We start from the raw sequence: 13379 nt of genomic DNA, 5'->3' as shown, positions 1-13379 counted from the left end.
AATTATCATATTTAAATAACAACCTATCTTAAAAATAGAAAATAAAATGGGAACTAAATTAATGTCCTCCCTCTCTACGTGGCTATTCCACTTACTTAATTGTGTGGCTTAATCTAAGAAATAGAGATTTTTAACAACAAAATAGGAAACGTTTAACTAAACAATTGGAATTTATCTAACAACCAACAGGGATTTATCTAACAAGCTCGCCCCCCCCCCCTCCCCCACAGGATCATAGAGCCTGTACGCCTTGCTCCCAGATTCGTAGCCTATGAAGACGACCTTCAGCCCCTTGGGATCGAGCTTGGCGAAGTGGAGACGTGCGACCTTCATGAATGCGACGCAGCTGAACACTCGGAGATGATGTATCGCTGGCTTCTTGTTGCACCAGGCCTCATATGGCGTCTTCCCGTCGAGACTTCGTATTGGCGACCGATTGAGGAGGTAGACGGCCGTCATTACCACCTCTCCCCAAAACCTCCTAGGCATCCTGGCATCATCAGTAATGACCTTGCTGTCCCGACGAGGGTTTGATTTTGTTGCTCCACCACCCCGTTCTGCTGGGGAGGAGTAGGGCGTCGTTAGGTGCCACTGCATGTCGAGCTCGTCGTAGTACTTACTAAAACTCACCGAGGTGAATTCTCTGCATCGGTCTGTGCACAGCAATCACATCTTCTTCCTGCATTCAACCTCCGCTCGAGCTTGAATGCGTTTGATCGCCTCTTCCGCCTCACTTTTTGCTTGCAGTAGGATCAGCCACATGAAGCGGCTTCTATCATCAACCAGCAGAAGGAAGAGGGTCTTGCCGCCTGGGATCGCTGGCTTGATGGGCTCGCAGACATCACTGTGCACGAGATCCAATGGCTCACCGATGCGGTAGGATGCCTAAGACGGAAAGGGGTGAGTCTTTGCTTGCCGATGAGACACCTGTCGCACAACCTGTTCATGCCTTTGATTGTCGACAAACCGTGTACCATCTCCTCCTTGTGTAGTTTTTGTAGAGCAGGAAAGTTCAGGTGCCCGTACCTTGCGTTCCACCTCAAAGCTACTTCTTCGGTCCTTGCCGAGAGGCTGACCGGTTGCCCTATCTCCAACTCTAGGATGTAAAGGCGGTTTGTTGTGCGCCGAACTTGCGTGAGGAGCCGTCGTCGATCATCGTAGATCTTGAGTAGGCCGCACTTAATAGAGATGAAGCAACCGCGGCCTCATTGAGTTGACCCAGGCTCACAAGGTTAGCCTCGAGCCTCGAGATGAAGTAGACGTGGGTCAGCTTGCGGTGTTTGCCTCCTTTGCTGACAAACAGGATAGTGTCGCGCCCTTCGATCTCGATGATAGAGCCATCGCCGAACTTCACCGTCTCGCGAATCCCCTAGTCGAGCTCAGAGAACGCAGACCTGGCCCGGTCATATGTTGTTGCCCTTGTGTCGAGGACCCATCGTCGATGCTCTTGCTGCTCGTCTATTTCACTGATTTGAGCAAACACTTGCTCCTCCTTCAACTGAATTGGCTCCCCAGCCGGTGCCTTTGTCACGCCCAGCTGGAGCTCTTCCTCGGGTTCGACGCTTACTGGAAGAGTTACGTCTTTGTCGTTTACCTCCATGGATTTAGAATCGGAATTAGGGACGTCGGATAAGACCGATGCGCTAACCATGAAAAGAGCTGGCTTTTCCTCCTCGGATCGAGCCACATGGGCCTTCTCCTTGTTCCTGAGCTTGCTCCAGCAATTCTTGCTCAGGTGGCCCTTCTTCCCGCAGTTTGAACACTGGATTGGCCTGCCATCAGTCGACTCCTTCTTTTGATCCCCTTCTTTCTCGCCCGTGCGCCCGCGAGATTTTCACTGCTTCTTACCGCCTTTACCGCTGGAGGACTCATTACTCTCGCCGGAGTTGTCGCGGAGCTTTAGGCGTGCAAGCATTCCTCCTCAGTAAGGAGTAGACGACCTTGCTTGTCGACAGCTGAAGCGGCATTCTTCTTCCGCTGCTCGATGTTGCGTAGTCTTCCAATCACCTTTTCCACCGTTAGGTCATTGCCGTCAAGTAATGTCTCGATCGAAATTGTGACTTGCTCTGATGCCACTTGTTGTTTTGACTGAGCAAGAAATTGTCGGAGGAAAACCAGCCGATTGGAAGAAGAAGAAAAAACACAATAGAGAGACAAACGTATTTCAGATTCTGCTAAATACCGGATGATTTGTTTCGCATTCATTTTTCATATTTCAATAACAAATATAACCTAACAATGGAAAGAAGTGGGACTAAATTAAAGCCCTTCCACTCGACGTGGATATTCCGCTCACTCTAATTTTGTGGCTTTAACAAGAAAATAGGGATCACTTTCACTAAAAAGTATGAATTTATCTAACAATCTCCTCCTAAAGTCCTATCGTTTATCTACCTTATTGTTTGAACTTCGATCTTCGAGCGAAGTTCTTCAAATTTCACCCATGCCAGAGATTTGGTGAAGATGTCTCCAAGCTGTTCCTCTGTTCGGATGAAATCAATCTTGATGAGTCCCTGATCTGCACACTCCCGAATGTAGTGGAATTTGATTTCTATGTGCTTGCTCCGGTCATGCAAAATTAGATTTTTTATTAGGGAGATAGCAGCTTTGTTGTCCACATAAAGCATTGGAGGATCACCTTCTCGATGAGTTCTTCCATCAGTCGCGCAAGCCAGACCCCTTGTGTTGGGACTGTCGAAGCGGCGATGTATTCTGCTTCACAAGAAGACAAAGCAACTACCTTTTATTTAGTTGATTGGCAGTAGATCGCGCCGCCTGAGAGGAAGTAAATCATCCCGCTGGTTCTCTTACGATCATCAACGTCATCGGCCATGTCACTATCACTGTAGCCGACCTGCTCAAGCTTCTCCTTTCCTCTCCCTCATGTCACTATCATTGTAGCCAATCATCAACGTCACAAGCAATTTCGTCTCCAAAAGTTGTTTGTTCCTAAATCCTAGGGCAGAACATCTCATGTCCATTTTTCTTTCTCAGCTTGCTACGCTTTCTCGATGATTCGTCCACTAGACTGCGTCCGAGATAACTTTTATAAACATGTATCCAATTTTTGTGAAAGCTCATACCAAACCTATGCAACATACCCAACATCTTTCGTGGACTTTCCAGAAACATAGAGTAAGCCTTCCAATTCTTATAGATTCACTTCGTCAACTTGGCGTACAACTTCCTTGCTATCAACACTGTCAAGATCTTCTTAATGTTCCTTAGAATTTGTTGGTATGTAATCAATGACGACAAAGATGATTGTATCGAGAAAGCTCTATGAACAATTGATTCACCAGTTTCTTAAACTTTGTAAGCATTGGTTAGGCCGAAGGATATAACGGTAAACTCTTAATACTCATAACGGCTCATGAAAGCAGTTATGATGTCATTCTCTCTAATCCTCGTCTGAAGGTAACCTGACCTTGACATGATCCTTGTCTGAAGTTTTGATGGTCCTTATTGTCTCATGAAAGATAGCCTCACAGTTTCCTCTGTGTGACCAACTTGAACCTTCATTAGTGTGACATCTTGTCACGTTACTTGCTAGAGAACTATCACTCATTTGAGTTTTGTGTGGGTTATATATGGGAGAAGCTAATCCTTCCATGAGTCTCTTGGTGTTCTTCTACATCAGCTCTTGTAATCTCTCATGGTTGACATAATCGAGTCTCCTCAAGTAGTGATAACTCATCATTGGCTCATATGAGACGTCATCCTCTCGTGTTCTCATGTGGGATCCTAGGAAACTTTCTCTAAGCTCTAATCTGTTGGCTAGCTTTTCCTTGAACTTTCAAGTGCTTACTATATAGTAGGTGTAATGTCCTAAGAAAAAGTTTTATAGATCAAGATTACAGATTCAACACCTAATGTCTCCGACAATATTCTCTGTTATATTCTACATTATCAACTGCCCTTGATGTGTTTGCTAGCCATTAATACTACCACCACTGAGGTAGTCCCTAAATCATAACATTCAAAGAAGTTGTCTCTATCTAATCATGCTTCACAAGTATCTCAAGCATAATTGCGTGTGTAGAACCGAAGTTCATCTTTTCCTTAACACAGATAACCTAGACAAGAGTATGTTCCTATCATCACAACACCTAGTCCTTCCTTTTTCGAGATGGTGGTAGAGTGGACCATAGCTTCACCCTTTTACTATTGTTCTCGACCCTAAGGTTCACTGATCTACCATGAAGATTCCACATCCTTCACTTTGCCATCTCTGGAGCGTCCTTTATCAAGAATGTCTATCACTATATAACTCAAATGGCATTATGCATCTATCACACTTCTGGAAGTCCAAAATCTTAAACTTAATCTATGAAAAACTCAAATTTAAAGCCTTGCAGTCATGATCTCCATAGCTTGTCTCTCAAGGTTGATGAATCTTGATATCTCGATATGCCAACATATCCAAATCTCTCTTGGGATAATGGTATGCTCAATGAGTGCTTAACTCTTCTGGTGGTTGCCATGGCCTAAGCGAACTATCCTGTCTAGGTCTACTACAAGATTTGCTCGAAGGCATACCTAACATCCATAGTCATGGTCATGGGAGCTAGGTTTTCGGTATATGCTAATCTAGTACAAGGTCTTAAGGTATCTCATACCTAAATCTATTGGTTGGACGTCTCACTCTCTACCATGCCAGTTATTTGTCTTCCTAAGGTTAACATGCTATTTTAAAACCCCTTTTGGCCTCATCACCATATCAAAACACTATAACTCAAATATAACTTCGTCTTATAGGGTTAACGTTTACTCTTTACTACCCTAGAATGCTATCGTAATTTAATATCTCAACTATATAACTCAAATTATACATTGGTATCATATAGGACTTATATTATTCCATATACTACTTTGCAGATTTAAGCTATATACTTGGTTGAAGCAAGGTGTCATCTAGCTAAGCCGAGAGGTGTACGACTCTCTACCAAGCAAATCTACGGGGCCTAAAACCCATGCTCTTATACCAATTTGATAATATCCAATTTTTTAAGACTTCAAATCTCTGCTAATGGCTTAAAAATAAATAAATAAATAAATAAAAGTAAAATAAAATATAAACAATAAAATATGAAAAATTGAAAAAAAAAAATTAAGCAATTTAAAGCAAACAACACCACAATTAAAAACAAATCCAAATCTACTAACAAGCTGGTGTTGTTCGAGTTTATTATGAACAGGGAATGGTTTTGGGATATAATTTCAATCAAAATACATAGATGAATTGATGCCCCAAAACGGCCCCTTATGTGACTGCACAGCTCCCAAATGCTCCCCTACCTCGACCGGTAGTAACGAATACCTAAAAAAGAAATGTAGAATGGGGTAAGTATAAACATACTCAGTAAGCAGCCTACTTGTAGGCTCTCATCGCATCAAATACTTAGTAGGTTTTTCATTGGATTTTCTCTAAGCTCTATGAAGTTTTAGCTTAATTCTATAGCTATCTAAGCTTCTGAGAAGGCCTCGAAGTTCCAATTGGTTCTCATGTGGCTCACGAACCCACTTTAGGTTTCGAGTGGTTAACCGATTCTTGACACTACAGATCTACTAGAAGACATATCTCATCTCTAGGGTGAACTAACTTTTAAATTCTTAGACTCAGTGAGGTTGCATACCCACAATAGTGAATGACCGATATCTCGAGTTGAGGCGCTACCTCATAAAATTTGTTAGGACAATATGACATCTAGTTGGTCTGAGCATCATCTACGGAGGGTTAACTAAATGACTCTTCAACAGGGCCACACAGTCACTCTAAGTGTGGTCGTGCAATCATGCGTGCTTGCCAACACTAGGTCACCTGCGTGGTCCTACACCATACTTAGGATAGGTTTACAATGCAAAAGCCATATTCAAGAGACCTCTGACCATTTCCACAAGATAAAAAGCACCTAGTCACCTCAACGTGCTACACTATCCAGCTTGGGTCTGACTCAACAGTACCTATATTCCTACTGCTTGGATGGACGTTGCTAGTGTTAAGGGCTTATTGGTGGAGATAGAAGGTAGAAACTTTTGGTGACACCATTCACACTACTATCAAGCTTATTAAGCTTTCCCGTAGAGGTTTACTAAGTTCTTAGGAGTATCTAGAATGAACCTAAGAAAAAAAAAAACCTAAAAAAAAAAAGAGAAAGAGCAATAATTTAGTACAAATAATGAGAGAGAGAGAGGACAAGAAAGAAGAGAGAGGCGTACGTGTAGAGATGGTTGGTAATGAGAGATAGTGAATAAAAGGGGAAACTCACTTTTTTTGTATTGGCGGTTGTTGCTATGCTCAAATTCTCCTCTCCATCTTTCCTTTCTTCCTTTCCTTTACAAATCACCCACTCTTTCTTTTTCTCTTCCCTTCCTTTGTCGTTTTTCATTCCTCTTATATATTATTTCTTAAATTAAATATACATAACCAGCGGAACATCCGAATAGACTTTCCAATCCAACTTTAAAAAAATTCGAGTCGTCTAGATTGGTCGAGTTCTTGAATCGCATGAACACCACTCTTTTCAAGTATTTTAATTTACTTTAATACATATTCAAACGCTTTTTAGAAGGTTAATTTTGAGCATGCTAGTATTTATTGATGAGTATAGGTCGAATTTTCTTATTACGAGTCGAGTATCATATGCATCAAATAGCATATGAACGAGATATTCCCGCATTAGTAAACCAATAATTGTATTGAATTAAAAGCTTAATTTGAGCATTAACCCAATATTTTTAAAAATGGATGGAGGGATATGTAAGGTTCTAAATTTCTTAAAAAAGTTGAGAACCATTTTTATTAATTTTCAGAAACCGCACGAATAAGTTGAAGAAAGGAATTAATAGTATACAGCATACCTAAATTAATAAAAATGGATCATCTTCTATTTCAAATTTGGATTCTCTTCTCTCTCTCTCTCCTACTAAAATAACAATAACCTACTTCTAATTTTATAGCCTATTTTTCCTTTATTTGTCTTTTAAATAATTAGTTTGTTTATGAATTAATAAAAAAAAAAACAAAAACCTACGAGTTTGTTAATGAACAAATTTTGTATTATGTGATCTTACTTTCTTTTTTTATATTAAAATTTCTTCTCAACTTCTAGTCAGATTTTAGAATCTAAATGATCCAAATTAGATTATGAATGTGATAAAAAAAATAAAACTTAAAAAGAAAAACAAACGACCCTTCTTCTCGACTTAACTCCTCTCACTCTCGTGGAGATCTGTTTATGATTCTCTAATGAATAATTTGTTTATGATCCAACCATAAACTTAGTCACTCGTGGACTAGTGAGAGGGTGTAGCTACATTATTAAGTCCCCGGTGTTAAGAATGAGAAATAAAATTGGGATCGAAGGTGTAACAAACATAGGTGGGATCTAAAGTCCACCTATGTTTGTTACAAGTTGGATCCCAATTTTATTTCTCATTCTTAACATGATATTAGAGTCATGCCCTAAATTTAGTCGGGACAATAGATTGGTAAATCCTCAAATGTCGAACAAATGACTCTAAAAGAAAAAGGAGTCAAGCCTCCTCGAAGACAGTAAAATATGACTAAGACTCCAAATGAGTCGAGCCTCGATTAAGAGGAGGCGTGCTTTGTTCGAGGAGAGGTGTTGGATGATGAAAGTTCCACATCGGCTAATTTAGGGAATGATCATGGGTTTATAAACAAAGAATACTCTCTCCGTTAGTGTGAGGCCTTTTGGGGAAGCCCGAAGCAAAACCATGAGAGCTTATGCTCAAAGTGGACCATATCATACCATCGTGGAGAGTCATGTTCATCTAACACCTGGAACTACCATCTATGCAATCAAGGTACAATTTCTTGAAGTTCATAATTCACTATGAATTAAGATTAGGTCGCATATGATTATGTTATGAAATATTAATTTTCTCAATTATTTGATTTATAAAAAGTCTAATTTTATACGAGCTCATTGTATATGATATCCACCCACTCAAATATTTTCACATGAACAACATAGATCAACAATGTAGATGGAGAAGTATTAACACGAAAGTTTTGATCCATATGTTATAAAAATATATTTACATAAATTTGATAAGTTTTGATTGTGTTGCATGTATAAAGAAAGAAAATAAAGAAAAATATAGGTGGAGACAGAAAGAGGATTGATATCAAAAAACAACTTTTTCCTTTTTGGTGTACGTCCCCTTACCCTTTTTCTGGGCAGTCATTCATGTTGAGGGAAGTGGAGCCCTTCCTTTCTTTTGCACTCAATACCACTTCATGCCCTTGCCTTCGCTACCCTATTTCCTTATTATAACTCGACAAACCACGTGTCCTCCACATACTTAATATCCATTTTCAAACCTTATTCAATCTCTCCTTAAACTCTCATCTATCATCTATTCGTCTAGCACTATCTTCGTGTAGAGTTCTACTAGTGGCAGGAACATGTTTTTGTTCTTCTTATTTATATATACAGGAATCTTTCGAGATTCCAACGAAACTGTTAATAATTTTGGAGAAGATGTCTGATGAGAGAAAATAATTTGGAGTTGGGGGAGTGTGACCCAGCTAAAACCCTCTTGAATTTGATTACCCATTTACTTTTTGAATTTTTATTTATTTATGTAACATGAATTATGATAGTTTAGTCTATATTATGATTATTATTCATCACATACCTAAATATTTAATTAATTAATTAATTAATTAATTAAAAACCTTGTCTTCAAATTCTTCTCTCTTTCTCTCTCTTCGCGTGGATGATTCTGAGTAGCAGCTATATTGGAGTGTTGGACACGTGGCATAATGGGTCAGACGACGACGACAGGGATGACGACAACTTCGCAAAGCTCCACAGCTCTGTGTCCACGTTGTTGTAATCCTGACCGGCGGCGGCGGTGTAAGAAGAAGAGGATGATTTGGACGAAAACGATGTCGTTCCGCGTAGTGTTGGTGGAGTTGGTAATTGGTCATTGTAATAAATCATATTGGACACTTCAATTTGGCCGTTCAGTTGCGAGGCCACCAGCCGGTCGAACGCCGCCCAGTTGTGAGGAGCTGTAGCCGCGGCGGCGGTGGCAGAAGAGGACTCCAGTTGGTAGCCGGAAATTAGAATCGGATCGGTGGGGCCCACATGGTTGTTAATGGGTTGGTGGCAGTTGTGGGTGCTGGTGGAATTGGGGCTTTCGAGGTTTGGAAGTTTGGAGAATCTGCCATCCAGGTAACTACCGCCAGTGGAAGTGTCGATGGGGCTGAGCAATCTCCCACCGCCGCCGCCGCCGTCTCCGTCTTCTATGTCCTTGCAGCTTCGACCCATGTAATGAAAGATTTGCTCCAACGCTCCGTCATTGCAAGAATCAAGCAAGAGAGAGGAGGGTGTTTCGGTAATTGTAGTACTGACAGGGCTGTCCAGGGTTTTGTGGTGGTTTTTCTTCTTGAATATCCTACACACAACCCACCCCTCTTCTTGTCCTCCGTCTCCAATCACACCGCTCGTCGACACCTTAATCTAAATCAAATCGAACCATTTAGAGATACATTAACAATAACAATCTCTAATCTGATACCATGTTAAGAATGAAAAACATAACTGGAATTCAAGAAAGTCCCACTTATGTTTCTAATTCTTAATGAGATGAGACAAACAGACATACATTATTGGATTGGGAGGTGGAAATTTCATCGAGGCGATATTCATGCATGATCCAATCAGACTTCTGGCCATGAGGGGCACGACCCTTGTAAAAAACAAGAGTCTTTCTCATACCAATTCGGCGGGAGTTGGTGTAAATGACTTTATCACGACCAGTGGCCTTCCAGAAGCCAGCAGCGGTGGCGCGATTGGTGCGAGTACCGGTGGGATACTTTTTATCTTTATGACTAAAAAAGTACCAATCGTTTTGGGGAGTGGTTCCGATCTTGCATTTCTCTAGAAAGTGTAATTGAATGAGAGGAGGAAAGGCAATAAAAATGAGAGGAGAAAATGAGATACGTACCTTGGATGTCCCACGGCTCGAGCTTGTTGAGATCGACGTCGGGAATGACATCCAAATCGACGGTGTGGAAGGAGAGCTTCTTGCGGAGGTAGTAGTGGAGGAGCTCCTCTTCGGTGGGGTGGAAGCGGAAGCCGGGAGGGACTTGGGAGTGGCCATTCACGGAGATACTCATTTGGGTGTGTGTGTGTGTGTGTGTTATGTTTTTGTTTGGAAACAGAGAGGGGTTGGCATTATATAGTTGAAGCAAGTATAGTTTTAGTATGATGCTTGGAGAAGAGCAAGGATGGGTGTGAGAATATGATTACAACACGGAAATGGGTCCCATATAGAGAGGAGAAAAAGGGAGGGGAAGGGCGCATGGACACGTCTAAAAACTACGACACTCGACCTTAATATCTCCCCCGAAAACCACCTCTCAAACAACCACTCACCTTCCCATCTCCGTCTCCATCCTCTTCTATATTACTCTTTTACACACCTCACCTGTACTCGAGGCTACTAGTATACATGGGTTGGGTTGGATTAAGTTCATTAATCTTTGGACCGAGACGGGTCGGAAGAATTAAAATAGTAAATTAATTAACCCTTTTTTAAATATAAAAAAAAAAATAATAATAATAATAATTAAAGTGGTTGAATTTGTGGGGGGGTTTAGGAGAGAGAGGGAGAGGGAGGCATCCACAACCACCGCAACAAGAAAAAAGGTGATGGGGTAGGGATTGCGCTTTCAGGGCCCTTTAGATGGGACGAACACAAATAAAAATATGTGATGCATGGGAATATATTTTTGACAATGGCTTGGATTCTATTACAATTTTCTTTTTCTTTTTTTAATTAATTTATTAAAGGAACTCCAATTATTTAACGGGTGGCTTTTTGGACTATTATATCCCAAATTCTCCTCTCTCAAATATATATATATATATATATATATATATATATATATATATATATATATATATTATTATTATTAATTAATTACTATTATTTTGTTGAAAATAATAGAATATTACAAATTTCCTAAATTATGTTAGAAGGGTTAATTATGAATTTAAACGTCAGTGTTTGGAAATAAGTTGAAATTTGGTTCCTTTAGAAAGTGATTGTTGGTATAAATGGAATTGATGAAGAGAAACTCCTCACACCAAAATGGAAATTAATATATTCACATGCAATTTAATTATTTTGTTTCCCTTTTTTATTTATTTATTTCTCTCGTAATATTTGCTGTTCTATCAATAAAACAAGCCGCTGGAAAATCTTGATTTTACATTTTACCAGCTGCAATGGTATTGGTATCTCATCTACCATATGGATTTTTTAAAAAAATAAACACTGTTACCTCACTTTTTTTTTTTTTTTTTTTTTTTTTTTTTTTTTTTTTTTTTTTACTTTTTACCCTACTGTTTTGCATTTTCACTCCTTCATAAAATGAAGTTCATCAAAACATCAAATCATTCAATGTAAAGATGGTTTTCAGTGCTCGTTATCTAGTTACAAAAACATAAGTTTTACGTTTTTGCGTCTCTCTAATACTATAGTCATTGTAAAATCTTGGTTTATTTAATTATTACGGTCTTAAGAGAGATTCAACGACTATAAGAAAAATTGATTCTTTGAGATATTTCCATTCAAGAGGATAATCGACCACATTGGGACTAGGACATCGCCCGAATTCCTGTAGTGAAAGCCCTAATAGAATAATGTCGGGTAGAGGTAGAAAGCCTACAAGTTTTAAAAGAATTGGAAATCTAGAGTAATTCGTCAAGCCGCTAAAGTAGCTAAAGAATTGTTTTTTCTTTGTTTTGTGTGGCCAACATGTGACCATACTATTTAGGGCTTGCTTTGGTTTGTGTTTATTAATGGTTACATGAGGGGTATAAAGCCCAACACCTTTAAGATTTTAATTACGGTTTTGCCATTTTGGACCTGCAAGCCCAAAATCTTTTTATTTTCTTTATTTATATTCAATTTCCTACTTTTCATTTATATATTTATATAAAATAATAATAATAATAATATACCAATGTATTTCAGGGGTCTTAGAGATTACTCACGAGAAATTCTTATTGCATAGAAGACCTCTACTTCTCGGGCTAAAATTTTTATTGGTCTTTTCTCGTAACTTAGGCTATCGTCTACGTGTAAGGACTCAAAATCTACGACGTGAGTTAGGTCATCCAAATTAAAGAAGAGACTAACAATCTCGTGTTTCTTTTGTAAATATGAGGTAGGATGGTTATTTTTTTAGTTGCCTTAGTACTCTAATTAGTTATCTCTTCGTAACATCATTAGATTTGACTAACCTTCATAAATCATGAGAATGATGATAATTATGATTATAAGTACTAATAGAGAGTCACCCACTAATTCCTAATATAATGTTGTGTCACGACTGATAAATTATGAGTTTGAGCTATGACGAGGTCGTGTCTTACTTATATGTAAATGTATGATTTGAAGAATAATCACTGACAATATTTGCTCAAACCAATCAAACTTAAATGAGGTGAAATTCTCTATTTATAATCATTTATAGAATCAAATAAAGTATAAAGAAAATAGAAAGAGCGATAAATGAATACAAGATATTTGCCTATAATAAAATGACAAATATGATACCTATAATGAATCGTAATGGAAGACTAAATATCATACGAAATATTTGCTTATAATAAATGATCAAATATGGTACTTATGTAAACCGTAATGGAAGACAAAATATTCTCAATCATACGAGATATTTGTTTATAATAAATGATCAAATATTATATATATGGTAAACCATAATTCAGAACTAAATATGTTTAATAATTACAATGAAATCCTATTATTTTTCTTCATCTTCACTACGGATGGTACTTATTACTGTGTATCTTTCTCGTTGTTGTTCGAAGACAAAAGAGATATTTCTGTTTTGTTTTTTATTTTAATAGACATTAAAAAAAAATGAAATGAAATGAAATATAAGTAACGATGAAATTGAAAGTTATATTTTATAAGTTTTAATAGAACTGAAAAATGATTGTATATTATAAACAGAAAAGGCAAGAACAATAATAAAGGAAATAATAGCAGGTAGCAACTGGAATGCCACGTGGCAGTCAACATAAAAAGACATTGACTAACTTGAGTGCATGTGGTTAGGTGCAGAAAAGTGGTCCCCGCCTCCACGTCATTTCACTGCCCCAAATACTAAATTACTTACCCCCCACTCTTCCGCTGCTCGTTGCACGTGACACCACGTGCCTACTTTTTCACCTTGAGGTAATAGAAACTAGAAATTATTATTATTTTTTTTTATTTAAACAAAATCATCCACTTGAAAATAAAATATAAAATATAAAAATTAATTAATTTAATTAATTGTTTTGATTTATATAATTTATGGTGTC

General features: G+C 38.5%; 1 protein-coding gene across 1 annotated transcript; it reads right to left on the bottom strand.

Moving 5' to 3' along the window:
- Positions 1-8638: 8638 nt before the first annotated feature.
- On the bottom strand, positions 8639-10222 carry NST1 (NAC (No Apical Meristem) domain transcriptional regulator superfamily protein). Its single transcript, XM_023692841.2, has 3 exons — positions 9985-10222; positions 9643-9917; positions 8639-9497 (listed from the first exon to the last, which is right to left on the bottom strand). The coding sequence occupies exons 1-3, from the start codon at positions 10154-10156 to the stop codon at positions 8766-8768; spliced, it is 1179 nt and encodes a 392-aa protein (XP_023548609.2). The 5' UTR covers positions 10157-10222; the 3' UTR covers positions 8639-8765.
- Positions 10223-13379: the final 3157 nt, after the last annotated feature.

This window comes from Cucurbita pepo, chromosome 12 (genome assembly GCF_057944985.1).
Source record: "Cucurbita pepo subsp. pepo isolate OVF chromosome 12, ASM5794498v1, whole genome shotgun sequence".
Taxonomy (NCBI): Eukaryota; Viridiplantae; Streptophyta; class Magnoliopsida; order Cucurbitales; family Cucurbitaceae; genus Cucurbita; species Cucurbita pepo.
Note: the sequence above shows the minus strand (reverse complement) of the source record. Positions and strands in the feature narration are given on the sequence as shown.

Coding starts and splice junctions, on each gene's coding strand:
- NST1 (XM_023692841.2), bottom strand. CDS start 10,156: ATGAGTATCTCCGTGAATGGCCACTCCCAAGTCCCTCCCGGCTTCCGC. Junction 9,918..9,984: donor CGAGCCGTGGGACATCCAAG/GTACGTATCTCA, acceptor TACACTTTCTAG/AGAAATGCAAGATCGGAACC. Junction 9,498..9,642: donor CCACCTCCCAATCCAATAAT/GTATGTCTGTTT, acceptor GATTTGATTTAG/ATTAAGGTGTCGACGAGCGG.